We start from the raw sequence: 19,248 nt of genomic DNA, 5'->3' as shown, positions 1-19,248 counted from the left end.
TTCGCCTCACTTTTCAAATATCTTAATGCTTCTTGAGTTTATGTGTTAAATTTTGACAAGATACATTGAGGGTATGCCCTTGCAATAAATTGATTTATTAGGCCCTCCCGTTACTTTTTCAATGAATCTGCATACAAACACACGACAGTGTCGCTTGTCTGATAAATGCACGTTCAGTTTATGAATAAAATACTAAAATAAACATCGCATCCAAGTTAATGGCTTTTTATTTTACCGCAAATAATATTTTATTTGAGGAAAAACGACACTTTTCATCGTGCAAAATATTTCTTGATCAACCTTTCAATGTGTACAAACTGCGTCATTTCTGCGAGATGACGTCACATTGACAAGTGCATTGTGATCGATGCATCGTTTATATACTGTTGTGTGGGATTTAAGAAACGACAAAACTGCATGTAATAGTAAGTTTGTATGTAGTATACACCTATCCAGCTGTTTGAAATAGCAAATAATTTTATTTTGTGGTATTTTGAAGACTGTATACTAGTATGCGTGACGTCATAGTAAACATTTCCCGTACAAATTAGGTCCCGCCTCCTTACTGTAACCTTCACTGTGCTGTGTAGTGTTCCATCGTTCGTTCCATCATTTAGACTGTCAAAAATAGTAATATTGGACACCTCTGATGTACGTAAAATTATTCCTTCAAGTTCAATCCGTGAGTATTCACATTGCATACCCAATGGAAGATTGACATGGGACTTGGACGTAATATTCAGTTTCTTGTCAACTGACGATTTTAGATTCGTATTCAGGTTTGGAGAATTTATTAAATTGTGACCTCTGTTTCATTTTCATTTTCAGTTGTAGTATATATGGAAAGGTTCCCAGTGAATCCAGCACGAACACATCAGCACATTAAGGAATTCTCCACCCATGTTTCCTGTACTGGGTTATAAATAAAGGTAACTCGAAAACATACCATTCTTACAATTCAAGAATGCAATGGTCTAAATATGGACACCAATGTTTTATCTCCTTGTTTTATGAAAAGATATGTACATGTTGTACCTGTATACTGAAAAAAACATTATGTACATCAGAATATGTTACAAAATTCGACAACATCGAAATCGATAAAGAAATCAAAAATATGCAAAATGTTTCAAATATAATCAACAGTGGTTCGTCGATTTCTGGAGATGCCGATCGTTTGGGGGTTTTGGGGGTGGCTCAGTTTTTAAAATTTCTTCTTGTTCTCCGAAAATATCCAATACTCATGTCGATTATTCCTTCTTATGCACACTCCTCATTTTCAATAACTTCACATATTTGTGAAAGAGTTATATCGTCTAAATCACTTATTCAAGCTCTTCCAGCTCCATCTTGGTCTAAGTCCCGGCGCATTTTGACGCTATGCATTTAGTATGGACTTATGACGTCATGTCACGTGCAGTTTGGTGCTTCAACGCACAGCTAGAGACATATACTTTGCATATTTATAAATAGATTTTATATAGTTTACTTCGCTATTCAATGAATATGCAAATGACCATGACACAAGTCATTTACAGATATTTTGTTTCATTTGTAAGGGTCGCCCGCGTGGTGCAGTGGTTAGAGCGTCTGCTCTAGAGTCGCGAAGTAGGGAGTCAATCCTTACGTCGCGGGTTCCAATTCCACTGTGGGACGTGGAGACCTGTCCTTCGGATGAGACCGTATAAACCGAGGCCCCGTGTCGCAGTAGATGCTGGCACGTAAAAGAACCCTCACTGCTCAAAGGTCCTGAGTGCCGAGCATAGGATAAAATTAGTAGCCCTCCACTGGGAAGTGGTGGCGTCTCCATATGAGTGAAAAATTCTCGAGAGGGACGTTAAACAACATACAATCAATCAATCAATTCATTTGTAAGAAATTTATTATACAGAGAAGCGTAGCCGTCACGTCGCTGCGCGACACAACAGCCACGTCTCTCTGTACAATAAATCCCTTACAAACGAAACAACATACTGTAAATATAACTTTTTCAAATACTTGAGAAGTTTTCAAAAAATTTTTTATTGGCTTAGAAAATATGCATGTACTAGACTTTCCTGTTTTTATTTATTTTTTTTCTGGCTTAGCGACAACATTGATATTCAATGAATTAATGAAGAAGTTAAATTGGTCTACTTATTTGTCTCATCTACGGGATTTTGACGTGATCTGCAGCTATGACGTCTCGCTACGAAAAAAAAAATGCAGATGTTAACGGTTTGCATTAATCTTAATTAAGACACGTCAACACATTCATTGTTAAACCCAGAAGTTTGTAAAATTGTAAAAAAAAAAAAAAAAAAAAAAAAAAGTAAAATAAAATAAAGAGGGGTGCACTAAATGAAAGAAGGTAGAAGAAATTAATTCACATTCCGACTGCTTAAACAGTTTTTACAGACTCCATCCCATTTATATTCCCCTTTCCTCTTTGGGAGACATGGGAGAGTTTATAGACTTACTATTTTATCATTACATACTAACTTTAATGAAGGTGCAATATTCGTTTCTCAAGTATATTTTTTTGTGTGTGTTTTGTTTTTTGGTGTTTTTTCCCCCGGGGTTGGGGGTGTCCTGACCACTTAAAGGGATATTGTATAAATTTGCCATGGACAATGTAAACAGAGCGAATCAAAAATTTATTGCTTTCATAAAAAGGTACTCAATTTAAGAAATCAATATAAAACGCAACGCAATTTTTCCTGTCGACAGGTCCTATCGATGTTGAATTGCTAGCTGCAACGCTCCCGTCCCTTTCGATTCACTACGATACACAGGGATGCAGAATTAGCTTTAAAAAGTTTAGGAAGGGGGATAAAAAGGTGACAAATTAGACAATTTTAGTACAGAAAATTTCAGCGAGAACAAAAAAAAACCCTCGTAGAAATAATGTATATTATTATCAATCGAAACATATAAGTATAGGGAGGATAATTACACACCTCACTCACACACACACCCTCTCTCACACACACACGCGCATTCTCTCTCAAAAGCAAAAGTACCTAATTGTTAAAAAAAAAAACCATACCAACCCCCAACACACCAACTCCGTTTAGGGAGATAATCATTAATGATATTTTTTTTTTCACATGTACCTTGAAAAAGGACACCCCCTACCCACCCCGGGCATTATATTGTCTATGAAACATTCAAAATTAAATCTAAATTTCATTCTTTTTTACATTGCGTATGAACAAATTTATTGTTTGATATCTTTTTTTTCGTTCCTTAAACTGATATTGAATAGTGAGTCTACACATCAGAATTCTGTCATCATAACTGAAGGAAGAGTGTTTGCTATATTGTGTACAGGGGATGATGACAATGACTTTTACCTTTTACACGCCACATCAAAGAGTAAACTCTACGGAAAGCTCAAAACAGACAAGTGAGGTGGATCGTTTGTTCATCAAGGGAAAATATTTTGCTAAAAATGTTGTACTTTAAACTAATAAATTGCCCAGTAACCAAAGTTCCAAATTCCAAGTGCAAGACGATACAAAACGAAATTATTCACCTATAACAGAAGAAAAAAAAATGAAAATATCCTGGAATGCGTCGATTTAAGAGTGTTTACACACTAAATTGATGTCCAACGCAAAATATATTTATATTACATGGCTTCTAAATGTTTTAAGCATTAATTTTAAACCTGCACTTTTAACAACTAAAAAGAAAGTAGATTAATAGGTAAAGATTACTTGTGTCTTTTTACTTTCCGTTTACGTGACGTTAAACGTCATTTATAACGTTACCATATGTGACATCAACACCGTGCGTAACGTCCCTAATACATTTATACGTATTGAACACCTGCGCAGAAAAGTTGAATGAGTTTTCACAGTTACCATGGTCGTCTCAAGTTGTTATAACATATTTCTCAGCTTTGCATGTTCCAGTTGAACGTTGTTTACAAGTTTGAGCTAAAAAAAAAGTGGCGTGACCTTGACAAGAAACAACAAATCAGTAGATGCAACCTTTGTTTTTTCAGGCATTTATACTGTGCAATCTTTTCTTGCAGATTAACTGTCATATCTTAGCTTATACTCATAATTTTGATAAGTCTTTCTCTATATGCTACAGATATATATCTGAAAAGAAAGACATGATTTTCATTCATTTTGTCCTTTTAATTATGATATTTTATGTGAAATATATCATTTAGGTATTAGCTACTTTGTTATGGAATTTTTCCTATTCGGGGTAAACAACAATTATTCAAACATATGTTGTTCTCTCCCTCCCTCTCTCTCTCTCTCTCTCTCTCTCTCTCTCTCTCTCTCTCTCTCTCTCTCTCTCTCTCTAAATTCATTCTAAATATATACATATTGATAATCTACTCTTCATACATTTTTTCATTGATTACATGTACTTGTAATTGTATCTTGAACTATGGAGAGAACGATCATAGGCATTTATGTCTGCTGTTTAATCCAATTCATTGAATAAAATATATTCTAAAACTAAACAATTATGCCTTTATTCCTATGTATCCGGCCACATCAGATCTAGTTTTATGCCTTTATAATTGAAAATCTCATTGCCAACATCTTTTTTTCGAAACACAAAAGACATTAACATTATATAAGATTTTGGAGTTTAAATATTTGAATTTAGGGCATCTTCGTGCCTTTTATGATTGAATTTATCTAAAAATGGGAAAAAAAAATTAATTTACAGCAAAAACTAAATGTGTTAATAGACTTTACATATTAAATAATATGATTTGTAAATTATATGAATAACGCATCAGAGAATCAGCCCATTCCGACTTATCCAGACAACAGTTCCCTTTTATGATAAAATAATTTTCATTTAAGTTAAACATCATTCCATTGTCATCATATTAGTACTATTATAAGATACTGTTGCTTGATTTCCATCGCTTTCTATACATAAATTAAAATATCTTAATACAAACTGACACCTAGTCTTTCTGCGAATTTAATAAAATAATGACTCGCGTGCCATGATGTTAGCAGCTTAATTGCAATTAATTGCACATTTTTTTTTCTCATTTTTAAGAATAAAGCATGGTATTAACAAACGTTTACGGAAGTACATAGTTGCCAGCGAATGCATATCCATCGGAATGTCTGTGACTGTAGGCAATTAACCCGAATGCTGCATTATTAGTTGTCGATAAAACTTTTGCCCCACTGTTCACTTTAAATGTATAAATGCTGTATATGGTATCCAAAACTGCAGAGCTTAGACGCACAGTGATATTACTTTCAATCGGGATACCATTTATCTGAAGGTAATTTTTAGACTTTTCCGGAATTATCACACAAATATAGTTATCTCTATATCCGTCTGGAATAACAATCTTGTAGTTGTCGATATATTGATGGACACCGGGCATGACTGTCATGTAAGGATCGTTATTGCTGGAACCCATTCCAAAACCAGTAACTAAGACGGGATTAGTTGACTCTATAATCGTTGTTTCATCTGTTGTCACTTCTGTGTTTTTGAATTCTTTTTCTTGCATGTGCCACATTGATACTGTGCTTCCGACACTGATGTTAATGGAACTCTGTCTTTCACTTATCACTTGTATCAATGTCCCCCATTCACCATAGAATGGGGGTACAATGTATCTATTATCAAATTCGGTGGTTGGGGGTAACTGCGTCATCATGTGACTACATCCGTTTTTTAGAAACTGACATCGATTTCCAGAGAATACCGATATAGGTTTTGTCGACACAATAAATGTTCCAGTAAGATCCGTGGTGTGCATTACTTGCAAAGTTTCATATTTATTTAAAATTATAGTTAATAAATCGTTGTCTCTGTATGTTCTACCGAGAAGGGAAAGAGAAGTATTCTTTTTTATATTAAATCTTATATTTACACTCGTTACCTCATATAATGCTGCGACAGCAAATTGGCTAGATAAATAACTACGGGTTCTGTCTGGATTCGTTGAGGAAACTAGATATTTCATTGATAGTCTGTTGGTTGGAATAACCATTGCCCCATCGTTAGAATATGTTTTATAAGAACTATCAAATATAGAAACAGTGGATAATTCAGATGTCTGTATTAGTACAGCCTTGGGTTCTATTCTTAGATAATCACAAGTCAGATATCTAGAGAGCATTATTTTGGAAAAAGATGAAACATTCATTATTCTGTCTGTTGCTGCCTTAATGCTCGAATTTAAATGAGCTGAAGTAGAAATATTGACAGACGTGTTATGTTCTGTTGTTATATAGACAGTTACGGGATTTTCAGCGTCGTTGATGTTTCGCATGAACAGGATAATGAATTCTTTTCCTTTATTACCTGCAAAGAATACAACACAGCCATAAGGAAAAATTCTGTGAACTTTGCATATTTTTTATTGCATGATAGTATAATAAAGCTTTCTATATTTCAGCTAATTCTTTAAGATAAATTCGACGTGCAAATTATTTTGTCAATAAACAAATAAATTATAAAATGAAACAAGTCCTTGACATTGTTCTAAGACAGGGATATCGCCGTAGTTCCAAGATGCTGTCTCACCTAGTCCAAAACTTGCATCAGGCCCGATACACTATTATTTATATGATATTAGAAAAGAATCGTATAACAATTTTGAATTTTTACATTTTGTTTGGATTTCGTTGGGATATGACTTCAATGAATCTTTATATACCGAAAGGAAAAAGAAACTCAGGATGAAATTTTGAGAAAATTAATTTTATTTCTTATAATGTATATTTAGTACACGTATTCCTATCTAACGTTTAAAATAATCTTTAATTAAAATGTAACTAAAATTTTATTTTACTTTGTCTTATATTTCCTGACTAATTGAAACTCATATGACAATACCCCCGACAAACAATCGAAAAATCTCATAAAGTTAAAATTCTCATTTGCGTATCTGACAAAGCCTAGATTTGCTTTCGCATGGAGATCCTTAATGTGTTTATTCTTGAAATAAAGATATTATCCAGCCCTTTTAACAAGAGAGCCCTTGGTTGAAAGAGACAAACGTGTGCATTTCGAAGACTATCATTCACTAGGTCCAACAGACATTCAATGAGAAAATGAACTTTACGGAGACAAGTCAAGTGGGTAAATGTGATTGTTTGCGAGAAAGTCTGGACAAACCCTGAATTCACCGGGTCAGGGGAAAACATACTGAAAAGTAGGCATCCGCCGCGTGCATGCGCTATTGAGAGGAAAACCAACGTAAACTGACCATCTTAAAAACCCAAATTGCACAATCGGTTTCTTTCAGTTTAAGGATGCATGTAATGATTATGATAGCGGACTGCATTAAATGCAATTTTTGAAGTAGAAAGATTGCAATTTAAAAGGAGGCAGGATGAATTATCAGATTTGGTGTGGCTTATTTAATTTTCTTAATGAGCATGCCTCATTCTTACATATTATGATTGATTACGTTTAACGTCCCTCTCTCTATATTTTTTCACGCATATGGAGACGCCATCACTTGCCGATGGAGAATTAATTCGGCCTATTTCGTCCTTTTCTCGACACTTAAGTCCATTGAGCAGGAAGGGATGTTTTTAGTGCAAGCACCTCCTGCGACAATTGACCTCGGTTTTTACAGTCTCATTCGAAGGACTTGTCTCCATATCCCATAGTGGGATTCGAACCCGCTACCTAAGGACCAACCCCTTACTTTGCAACTCTAAAGCAGATACTCTAAACCCTACACAGGTGACCTAACATTTTATGGGTAAATAGAATTCCAAGCAAAATTGTAACCGCCAGTGCCTTGGTGACCATATCCAATTAAGCCTGACTGTGATGCATCTGTTGTTGACAAAACAAATGTTCCACTTTGAACTTTAAGGTACGAATACTGAAATGTTAGCTAAGGGTCAATGTTCTCTGTTATAGAGAGGTATAATGATGAAAAGAAAATCCGTTAACCCGTAAATTGTCCATTGCATCTAAACTTTTCAATTACAAAAAAAGAAAAATTTACATGGCCTTGATACCGAGTACCTAAAACATAATTCTGCATCATGTTCATGTTCTTCTTCGCCCTATAACTATATTCCTGCTGGACACGTTAGTACAGGTGCCGTAAATATAGTTAATAACGAGGACCTTCGATCAATTATTTTTAAAGGTCTTGGATATAGGGAACCCCGATCCTTCAACTCGGAATATCATAAATATTATGGATTCTGTTGAAACTTACGATGATGAGTTAGATATGAAAAAGAAGACGTTAAATCTTTGTCAAAATGGATTAAATGTATCAGATCCATGTTAAAGTCGCGTATTAAAAGATTAAGGGGTAATATGAAAACCATCTATTCTTCTGTGTTCAATAATCCAGAAGTGAAAACAGAATAAGATAGATTACATAATCAGTACGTATTGGTCCCTGCCAACAAAGCAACGGTAACAACATTGTCGTCGTTTGTAAGGCTCATTATATAAATTGTATTTCAGAAGAACTTGGATTTAATTCTACAAGTACTAATCCTACTTATACCCATACTTCCCTTTCTTAGGAAGAAATTCTTCAAAATCATCCTTATATTTGATATATATATATATATATATATATATATATATATATATATATATATATATATATATATATATATATATATATATATATATATATATATATATATATATATATAATATATAAAGCACTAAAAAACCAACAACACTGTATATCCTAAATGTCGGATCTATCAAGTAGATACAAGGTCACGGATGGAATATATATATATATATATATATATATATATATATATATATATATATATATATATATATATATATATATATATATATATATATATATGTGTGTGTGTGTATATATGATTTTGAAGAATTTCTTCATGAAAAGTCGCAGGATTTTAGATAGATAGATAGATAGATTGGATTACTAAACTTCATAAGAATCCTTAAAAAACAAAAATATATTGCAGGTTCCAGTAAATGTTTAATCAAGCCTCTTCCCTTACTCCTCATCATGATATTGATAGTAGTGAAGGACAAGTGTGGCTTTCTAGAAAGCCTGAACTGTCTCTTTGGCTTCGTTAATGTCACAGAATAAACAGTATAATGTAACTTTTTCTCGGTTATTACATATTTTTCTATATTATTTATATTATTCTATATCATTTTATCTGAACAATATTAGATAAAGAAAAAAGAGTAAAAATCCTATGTTGTGGATAGGAAGGAATAATTTTAACAAATTTATTTTGGAAAGCTGTATATTTATTGCGCACAAAAAAGTGCGCTGTTTCTCCATTTATTTCTCCATGTTCTTCAAAATTTCATCTCAAAATATTACAAACCGTGTGATCCTAAGATATTATTTCGCTGTTTCAACAACAAAACATTCCTTATTATTATTGTTAATACTAAATAGCCCTCCTGGCCCTGAAAGTGAGATTATCGAAAAAAAAAATTGTTTGCCAGATAAAAATAAATCTTCTTATTTTTTGTTTGCAATATAATTCGGTCAAAAGGGCTTCGTGCAGATGTCAACTACGAGAGCACTTGATAGAAAGGTATGTAAGAAATTTCTATAAAATCACCTTTTTGGCAATTGAGGTAAGAGTTTAAAAGAATTTATCCAGAATCAAGCGCAAATTTTTGTGCGCAATAAATATACAGTTTTTTTTTTCAATGGTTGGCACTGTAGCTCTCCGGTCTGTCAATATATTTTTCGGGAGAGCTACAGTTTTGCAGCTAAGAAAAAGAATGCAAGTTCTTTGATTATAAACATGAAATTATACTTCTTAAAAAGAAAAGATTAGACATGCAAAAAAATACTTATTAATGTTTCTTTGTGTTCTTTAATCTTCCAATGTCCGTAGTTTCTTATGGGCATTAATGTATCCGCTATACACAGTGTAACATGTGCTTTTATTTTTCTGAAGGTTCAAGCTTTACTCTTAATATATTCGATCGCTTAATTAAGAAATAAATAACAAGTTTATAAACTTCAATGGGAATTGAAGTGGGTCGGTCACGTGATCAAATTCTGTGAAGGCCAATTGTCTGTCTCAAATGTATATATAAGTTATAAATAACAAGTTTGAATATTTTCGAATTTTAATTATTGCACTGACTGCCCGTCGTAGATTTTGAAAAATGACGAAAGATGTAAATCGGCTTGCATGGCGGTTACGCTTCGAATGCATTAAGCTAAGGAATCTATTTCGAAGGGAATATTTTGTGAAAGGCTACTTGTGATCAGTAATAGTGAACAGATTGCTGTCTGGGAATATTCTTATTCGTGAAAAATGTTAATCGATGCTGAAAAGACACAAGAAACGCGTCCGAAGTTTGATGATAAAAAGTTTGAGGAATTTCGGTCGCCGGAAAGGGATGGATGGATCCAATGGATTGAGACACTTGTCCGAGCCAGTTAATTTTCAATTTGATCACTAACTAAAGGCATACGTATCGTAAAATACTGATAAAGACGGAGACACTGGCGACAGCTTTACATTGAACTACGAAAATGCCGATGTGTTTGGCAGCTGTTCATGGCATGATTGCAATGATATTTTTCAACAGATTTATACATTTATCGTGAGTAAAATTAAAAGATAAAATAAAAGTTTATCATGAAAATTTAACCAAAGATCTACCCAAAAAAATAAGGATGAACGTTAGATACTGTGCAGCTTACAAAAGTGAAGAAAAATGTAAACAAACGCTAGGCTCCTAGTTCTCTATGTGCACAGGTTGAATCAATAGCCCAAAAACTGTATGAAATACTTGTTTACATTTAAAATAAAATAATTATCATTTTACTTGCGTATTTTGTTCATTATTATGCATGAAAAGCGTTGGAAAAATTTAATCGTTCATTTTAATTTTAATCCTAAATCTAAAAGCGAGGAACAATTGCTAAACCTATTATAAACCTTCGTGTGAGAAATTATCAAATTTTACTGGATATTTATTTTGTAGTTTATTGTAATTGACGATTTGCCGTTAATCATCTCAATGTCAAAATTCAGTCATATTATAAACGTATATTACGCGTAAACGCAGATACTACTGATCTGATACAGACAAGCAAAGGGACTTGTTTTCCAGTGGGGTAAAAAATTAAGGAAAGTAAACCTCCCATGGAGTAGGTTAACTGTGAACTCCTTCTGAAATATGTTTTTCTTCACTGAAAAATAAAGCTTTAATGGCCAAGGACCATTGACATACTGTGTTTAACAATACAATTAACATCTGAACATCAGTGGAAAGCTTAAGATTGCATTTTAGAAATAACTTTAACAGAAGGAATGTAAGTACAAGAGGATACAAAATCTTTTTTGAGGAAAGAATGGGGAAAATACACAATTCTCTGGAATGTTTAAGTAGATATTTACAAGATGGTGACGTTACAAACCCAACTCGACGTTACGTCAAAATCTCCTTAGAATTTTTTTAAACTGTCCATATTAAGAATGCTCGTATGGCCTTTATGGTAATCAGAACATGAAGAAATTTTCCTTTATTGATATACGAGGGTCATTCAAAAAATTCGCAGACTTTTGTCCTAACTTTTTTATTTAACGTCATATTATATCCAAATTTGGCACAAATATTTTAACAACAGATTCAAATAATTTGAGTAAAAAAATTGAAATGTATACTCATAATTATTAAAATTACCAATGATTTAGAACAGCAAAAATGGGGTCACGGAGACCGTCAAAATTGAGTAATTTTCTTATTTTCACTTTATAGTATTTACAGCTATACCTCTAATAAATGGAGCTGAAACGAAATAAAATCTACATGTTTAAATAAAGTATCGTTGTATGAATTAAAATGAAATCAGGTTATGTAATAGCTCGTTCCATTTAGAAGATATCAGCTTCTAAATACATATGGAATTGATTGAAAAAGGCAAAAAACCATGACGTTGGAGGACGTCACGGAGCAGCAAGTAGCAATAAAATTAGACTTTACATTCAGGAAACTTTTTCTATAAGCTTAAAAAATCCTTATAAATCAGGATCTGTATGAAAAAAAAAATAAGTGTATTTGTATTAAATTTTTGAGTGGTAGCGAGTTTTAATCGGACGATGGATTGTCTGCAAAGAAACAGGTTAAAGTTAAAAATATTGTCAAAAGAGTTAGGAACGTCATTGAACATGATGTGTGCTTCAATGTTGCAGAAATAATAAAGTTGCTTGGTAAATCAAAGAATTTGAAAACAATAACATTCTAATTCAAGCTATATTTGTACAATTGTTAGCAAACCAGGTGTTAAGTATTGTGGATATGTGTTTCGAATGGAGAAGACGCAATAAACCGTGTTTGAAATAACAAAAATGTGTATACTTTTGACAAATTTTCTCAGCGTTGTTTTTGACGTTACAATATTGGTAAACCGTGCTCCGTGGTAACAAAACATGTTGCTTTTAATTTTAGCTAACGTGAGTTCTGTTTAATCAAATGGAATGAAACTTCACACTTTGACAACATAAATGTTTAAGTTTACGAAAATGTGTTGATCTATAATCTTGTAATAATCATATGACGATGAGAAGCATTGTCTACGTATTTTTTGAATGACCCTCGTAATGTAGCTTATTTTTATACATATGTCAATTGATTGCTTTCAAACAATTAAGATAAAATTTTAAATAGAAATTCTGCGAACTTTTGGATCAACCCACGTTCCATTTTTTTCAAAATGTCCTAAAACACTTTGCAGCAAAAAAACTTTATTCATATTTAAAAATTTTTAAAAGGCATACTAAAGCACAAAGTCACATTTTGCTCTTTTAACCAAAATGTGGCATGTCCGGACATTAAGCCATTCATGTCCGGTTCCCTTAATCAATTCGATATTGTCGGCATCGCAATGTAAACAATGTTTATACGATATCATGTTTACATCGTCTACATTGTTATTGTTTCTTCATGACAACATCGTCAACGTCGACATCGCAATGTAAACAATGTCGATACGATATCGCGTTTACATCGTCTACATTGTTATTATTGCTACATGACGACATCGTCGACGTCGCCATCGCAATGTTGACAACTTTGATTTGATATCGCGTTTACGTCGTCTACATTGTTATTATTTAAGAAATGAATCTAATTTTTGAAGATTCATGAAATTATGAACTACGACGCTTCACGCCGGCATATTTCATGAAGCGAGTTAGATGTTGAAAAAGAAAATGTTGACACGATGTCGACTCGATATCGACCAACATTGCAATGTCGACGATGTGAACGATGTAAACAAGATAAAAAGAACGCAATGTTGACACGATGTCAACTCGATGTCCACCAACGTTGCGATGTCGACGATGTGAACGATGTAAACAAGAAAAAAAAGAAGGGCAATGTTGACACGATGTCGACTCGATATCGACCAACATTGCAATGTCGACGATGTGAACGATGTAAACAAGAAAAATAAGAAGGGCAATGTTGACACGACATCGACTCGATATCGACCAACATTGCGATGTCGACGATGTGAACGATGTAAACAGGATAAAAAGAAGGCAATGTTGACACGATGTCGACACGATGTCGACCAACATTGCGATGTCGACGATGTGAACGATGTAAACAGGATAAAAAGAAGGCAATGTTGACACGATGTCGACTCGATGTCGACCAACATTGCGATGTCGTCGATGTGAACGATGTAAACAAGCAAAATAAGAAGGGCAATGTTGACACGATGTCGACTCGGTATCGATCAATATTGCGATGTCGACGATGTGAAGAATGAAAACAACAGAAAGGGGGAAAGAAATGTCAACAAGATGCTGACGTTATATTGTTAAACAATGTAATATGTAGAGATAAACAAAGGAATTATTGTCATGTTGAATATGTTATGATATTAGGAGGACTGGTATGTTTAAAGCGATGTTGACAATATCGAAAAAACATCGTGCACTTTACATACCTCCATTAAGCTGCATAACTAAAGAATACTTCACAAATGAGAGAGACAACTTATTAAGGACAAAGACATGTACCAGGATTTTGAAAGAAAAAAAATATTATTTATTCTTAAACGAATTCGAAATCCCCTTCCTTTATTGATATTTTTAGTAATAATACAGAGTAAAACAAACCATTAGAAATTCTGAAACAAAAAAATAAATTAGAGATTGCTTTCCCAATACGTGTAAAATGAAATAAGCGAATATTACCTGCAGATGTTGCTGTATCTGTTGTTGATAAAGAATCCTGCCTAGTTGCAGTTTCTCCTTCCGTTTTTACAATCGGTATATCAGAAGCTGATGTTAACTGCATAGTTGGATTTGTTTCAAGGGTTGTTGATTTTTCTCTTGAGATTAAAGATGTTGTCGTATCTTGCTGTTCCTCGTCTAAATAAAATGAATCGGTTCAGGATTACTATACTCGTTTTTTGAATTACAGAAACTGTTGAACGTTACTTTTTATGATAATATTATTTTCTAAAAAAAAAAAAGAGAATCTGGTTTGTAATCACATGTTTTTGAATTCTCAAGAATGATTTATGTGAAAAACTTCATAAAAAATAGACTTAAAAAGTTTTTTTCAAGGAAATCATTGTCTTTTGAAAGATATGAAAGCCAATAACTCTAAAATTAAGAGAACGTTACATGGCTTAATCTTTATTGCAATTTGGAAAATGCATGATATTTCTCAGGTTGATTTACAGTTGTCTTTAGCACGATTTTTTTTCTGCGAATCTATTTTTTTTTTAAATCTTTTCTTTGGCACGTTTTCTTTTATAATGATAATGTTAATGATGAAAATGACTGATAATGATATAATTTTACACAAAAAATGACGATGTTTATAGTTATATGTATGTTTATAGACATTTTATGGCAATTATGATGATAACGATGCTAAATAATGATGATTATAACTTTCGATATATTGTACAAATAAAACAACGTGTATTATAAATAATATAGGCATTTAAGCGTGACAAAGATTGTCTATAGTATGTGAATCATTTATGAAGATATAAAATGATTTATTTCTCTCATAAACTTATTGACAGGGTAAAAATATTGAGTAAGAAATTTTGAAATTTTGTAAAAAAGGAGTCATGGTGTAGACCAAAGAATTAACAATCAGTGGTGTATTTTAGAAACTACAGTTATCTGTTAAAAATTAAAAAAAATGAAAAAAAAAACTGATGAAATCAAATCCTTACGTAGTATTCAGTATAGTTTTTTATTGATAAATATGAAGTGAAATAAGGTCTAAAAATTAAAGCTTCAGTAATTTGATGTAAAACTGATAGTTTTTTTTACCATGGCGTCCAGAAGGAAATGATCTTGATATGGAAAGGCCTGAAACGAAATATATTAAACATAAGCATGTCATCATATACCTGTATGTATACTGAGTTAATACATTAAAGTTCATGTTACATTCTTACCTCTGACGAAAACTGATTTTATTAAGATATTAAAAAAGTCTTTATAACTTTATAAATAAGTTAAGTATAGGCCTATATTGCATGTTACAAGTCAAACTTTTTGCAGACAAAAGCGTAGACACAAATGTGTTACAGCTTTGAGTGGAGAAAAAAAATAAAAATCAAGCAGTTATTTCATATTTTTTTTAATCCTTTTTTGTCTACAGTGATGCTAGATTGCCACTCATTGCTTTATGATTCACATTTACAATATTGACGAAGTTATAATTACATAGTTTTGTTTAGAAGAAAAATCTTTAGATACTTACACTTAGAGAGTTTATCATTCATAGATGTAAGCTCTCTCTCTAAGGTTTGCATTTTCTCTGCTTGGTTTTTGACAAGTTGAAGTATTTCCTTTAGTAGAACGGTTTCCTTTTGTCTTGAAAAAGTGTCCGTTACCAAATGACTTTGACCATAATTTAAATCTGTCATAAATACTGTTATAAGGAAGCTCCAGAACAAAAGTTTGAAAATCATACACGTCGCCATCATGGTTTTCATAGACGTTCAGTTTACGGATTCATCTACAGTTAAAAAAAGGTATCCTTAGAATTATTTTTAGAAGGTTTAGATTCGTGTATTTACCTCAAATTAAAAGGTGATTGACAATCTGGACATCGTTACTCTATTCGTATTCCAACTGAACATTCGCGAAAATCTCTTAATTATTTTAAAATTTCAAACTCTTTGAAATAAGTGATGACAGTTTTTCTTTTAATTTTAAAGGATACATGTATATAATGGGCATCATTTTTTCAGTTTTTAGCTTGCTCATACATTTTCGGAATTTATTTGATCGAGTTACATGACATGTAAACATTGAAACATTAAAGGTGTCAGAATAACTGTTAAAACTGAAGTTCATTGTCAGAATTAATCCATTTTATAGGTAAAATAAATAAATATATTTTATTATAACAGTATTTAGATCCGAAGGGTTGTATCATGTCGAGTTGAAAGGTGCGGATCATCAGCTCGTACGAGGCGCCTGTCAACGAGTCGTAAAACGGCTCTTTGGATCATTAATTACTGTTATAATTGTATTTATAAATGACCTTACCTACATATAGCGAAATAAAAAAAAAAAAAAATTCTTCAATACTATTCCCTTTCTCCATAGGTTTCATTGTAGAAATATTATCCAAAAAAAAAAACAAAGCATGATAACAAGGGATTTTTAAATGCGCAAGAAAAATAATGTCATGTTTTTGTGTACTTCGAAATTAGTTTTAGAGAGGGGTGATATATATTCAGAAAATACATTGTCGTGATCCGGAAATTCGGATCGCATGATTGCATTAAATCAACAGTAAAACTAAGTGAAACACATGAGGTAAATAATAAAAGGTTAGAACATGCATTAACAAAAGTGCAAATGTTAACATGGTGCACTCTTTGTCAGTCTCGGCCGAGATTCGAATTCAAGACCTTCTGATTAGCGAGGGGGCGCTCTACTGACTAAAGTACAGAGACGGTTTGATTGGCTAATGCACTGTCGCTTGAAGCAGTAAAACGAGCATTAACGATTAAACATTAATTAACATTATCTTTTTTGTTTATTAGAAAGAGAGATTTGTCTTTTATTTAAGAAATAATTGAACATTGATCATTTTGATATATCAAATAGCTTCGAAGTGTGATAGAAGAATATCTGCCCTCAGGTGATAGAAAAGTTCTGGAGTATTTTATCATCCGATGCCGAAGGAAGAGGGTAACCTAGAGTACTATGTCACCTGATGATGAAGATTCGTGACGTTAGGAATTACGCTGCGTTGTTAGGTTTGCTTCAATCGCATCATCTCGGGTCTCTCCGTCAGAGGTCGAAAAAACAACCTCGAATGTATTAACATCACCGGATGTTAAAAATGTATACGTTTCCTGTTTATTCAAATATAGGATATACGGAGTTAGAAGTCCCTTCTATGGTATATTTTAGGTAATGTCATTACTTTGAATAAAGCTAAACTCCATATCCCACAGATAAAAGGTCTCCATGCATTTATTTCAAAGATCGTGAAAAAGGAGGGTTGTCATGGTGTCATGGTGGCTACCATGTACATTCGAGGTCACTTTCTGCTAGTCCGAAAGGCCCGAGAAGTTGCGATTGGGTTGCTTAGCAGCTTACGTCATTAAATCTCGAACTCGAGCAAAAATGTGTACCAGAAAATCATATGATGATGATCGGGATGGTGTTATAACTACTTCCGGAATGTGATATATCTGTTTCTGGTGTGATTCAATATTATTTAGAGTTTGTTGTGAAACATTACATTTGTGACAGTATAGAAAAACCTCTTCAAAAATATCATGTAAATCACTTGAAGCATGTTTCTTAAGGAAAATGAAAGGCAATACTAATTTATATTTAAAATAATTTTCGGGCACAATAAATTTTTTTTTTTGTATCTTTCTCCTTAAATAACATACAGGAGTCTGTTTACAGGAAAATTTCCTTAGAATGAAACCTTTGAAAATATATGTTACAATAAAGAACATAAATTTTGTCCCTCACTTTGCAGGATGGGAGCTGTCGTCTCAGCACTTATTGTCACCAATGTCAAAATGTACCAATTTAATTGACGTATGATAATATGTTCATTGTAGTAACATTGTTGCGTGCAGTTGCTAGCAAATGTACAGCTAGGGGCATCTTTTTAAAATGACCAGTAAGTAAGCTGCTTATTTCTAGATGAATGTATTGACGAGAAATTGGAAAAAAAATTATGAATTACACTTAAACTGATATGTTGAAAAAAGAAGACTCTGATTTTATAATATAGTTTCAGGGAATTAATACAAAGGCTTTGCTGTTATACCTTCTTTCGTAAATATTTCTTTTAATCTAATAAATATATTCAAGTACATGTAGTAGAGTTGAAGTAGAAATTTAATTTACCTGCAAGTGACTCTGTTAATCTTCAGCTAGATAATGATAAAGTGTGTGTCATGACATCGCTAGTAAATATTTTATACTTGACCTTTGCTGGCAACTTCTGTACACCTAAGTATACACTTCCTATCCAGAACTATCGCTGTCTGACACGATAACATTTTTTATACTTTTAAGAGGCAATTAAAGTATTTACATCAAACATAGGTTTTTCACAGTTACATGTATACAGTGCAAAAATAATAAAATTTAAGCTGTTTGAAATGAAGTGCCTCAAATGACATTTATGCAGTATGTATGTCATAACAATGGATAATTGGTTTATAAAAGGGAACACTATTGACATATGTTTTGTCTTATAAAGTGAACATTTGAACATGAATTTTTCATGACCATTGCTAACTTTGCTTAACCAAATGCATAACAATTTAATTTCTGTAGTTGTTCAGAACTCCACATTATGGGCAATGTGATAAAAATCGAATTTTTTCCAAGGTTGAAAATAAACTGAATGTTAAAGGTCTGTAACTCGGTTAAATTTCCAGATCTTTAAGTCACCATTCTTTATGTATGCTCTTGTGACACATGTTGCATTCTCAAATGGTTTTCCTCAGCATCACTAAGTTGCATATTTACCAATAAGTGACGGAGTTTGTGACAAAAAAAAGATGCCTCGGAAAAACCATTTAATTGCGAGCGCAGCGAGCGTCGCGAAGTGACGCTCGTAACTGCAAGCTCTTACGACAATGCCTTGGTGAAGAGAAAATTCGAACTACTGCACATTCATTCCATAGAATTTTTTGACGCAGTAATTTGAACCACAATGCATCGCTTAGTACACAAATGCCAAAGCCACGTTCTATCGAGAATACGACAAAAGTTTAAAAAAAAATAAATTTGCCTAGATTTAATGAATTTTTCTGTTTATTGC

The 19,248-nt window shown here is 32.8% G+C and overlaps 1 protein-coding gene across 1 annotated transcript; it reads right to left on the bottom strand.

Moving 5' to 3' along the window:
- Nucleotides 1-5,050: 5,050 nt before the first annotated feature.
- On the bottom strand, nucleotides 5,051-18,450 carry LOC134278744 (uncharacterized). The gene is made up of 5 exons (XM_062761033.1): nucleotides 18,324-18,450; nucleotides 15,694-15,951; nucleotides 15,258-15,296; nucleotides 14,157-14,333; nucleotides 5,051-5,748 (listed from the first exon to the last, which is right to left on the bottom strand). The coding sequence occupies exons 2-5, from the start codon at nucleotides 15,926-15,928 to the stop codon at nucleotides 5,051-5,053; spliced, it is 1,149 nt and encodes a 382-aa protein (XP_062617017.1). The 5' UTR covers nucleotides 15,929-15,951; nucleotides 18,324-18,450.
- Between the last annotated feature and the right edge of the window lie 798 nt (nucleotides 18,451-19,248).

This window comes from Saccostrea cucullata, unplaced genomic scaffold (assembly GCF_032062105.1).
Source record: "Saccostrea cucullata isolate Sc308-1 unplaced genomic scaffold, CSIRO_AGI_Scuc_v1 ctg440, whole genome shotgun sequence".
Taxonomy (NCBI): Eukaryota; Metazoa; Mollusca; class Bivalvia; order Ostreida; family Ostreidae; genus Saccostrea; species Saccostrea cuccullata.
The sequence above is the reverse complement of the archived record's forward strand: the minus strand, read 5'-3'. Positions and strand labels throughout refer to the sequence as shown.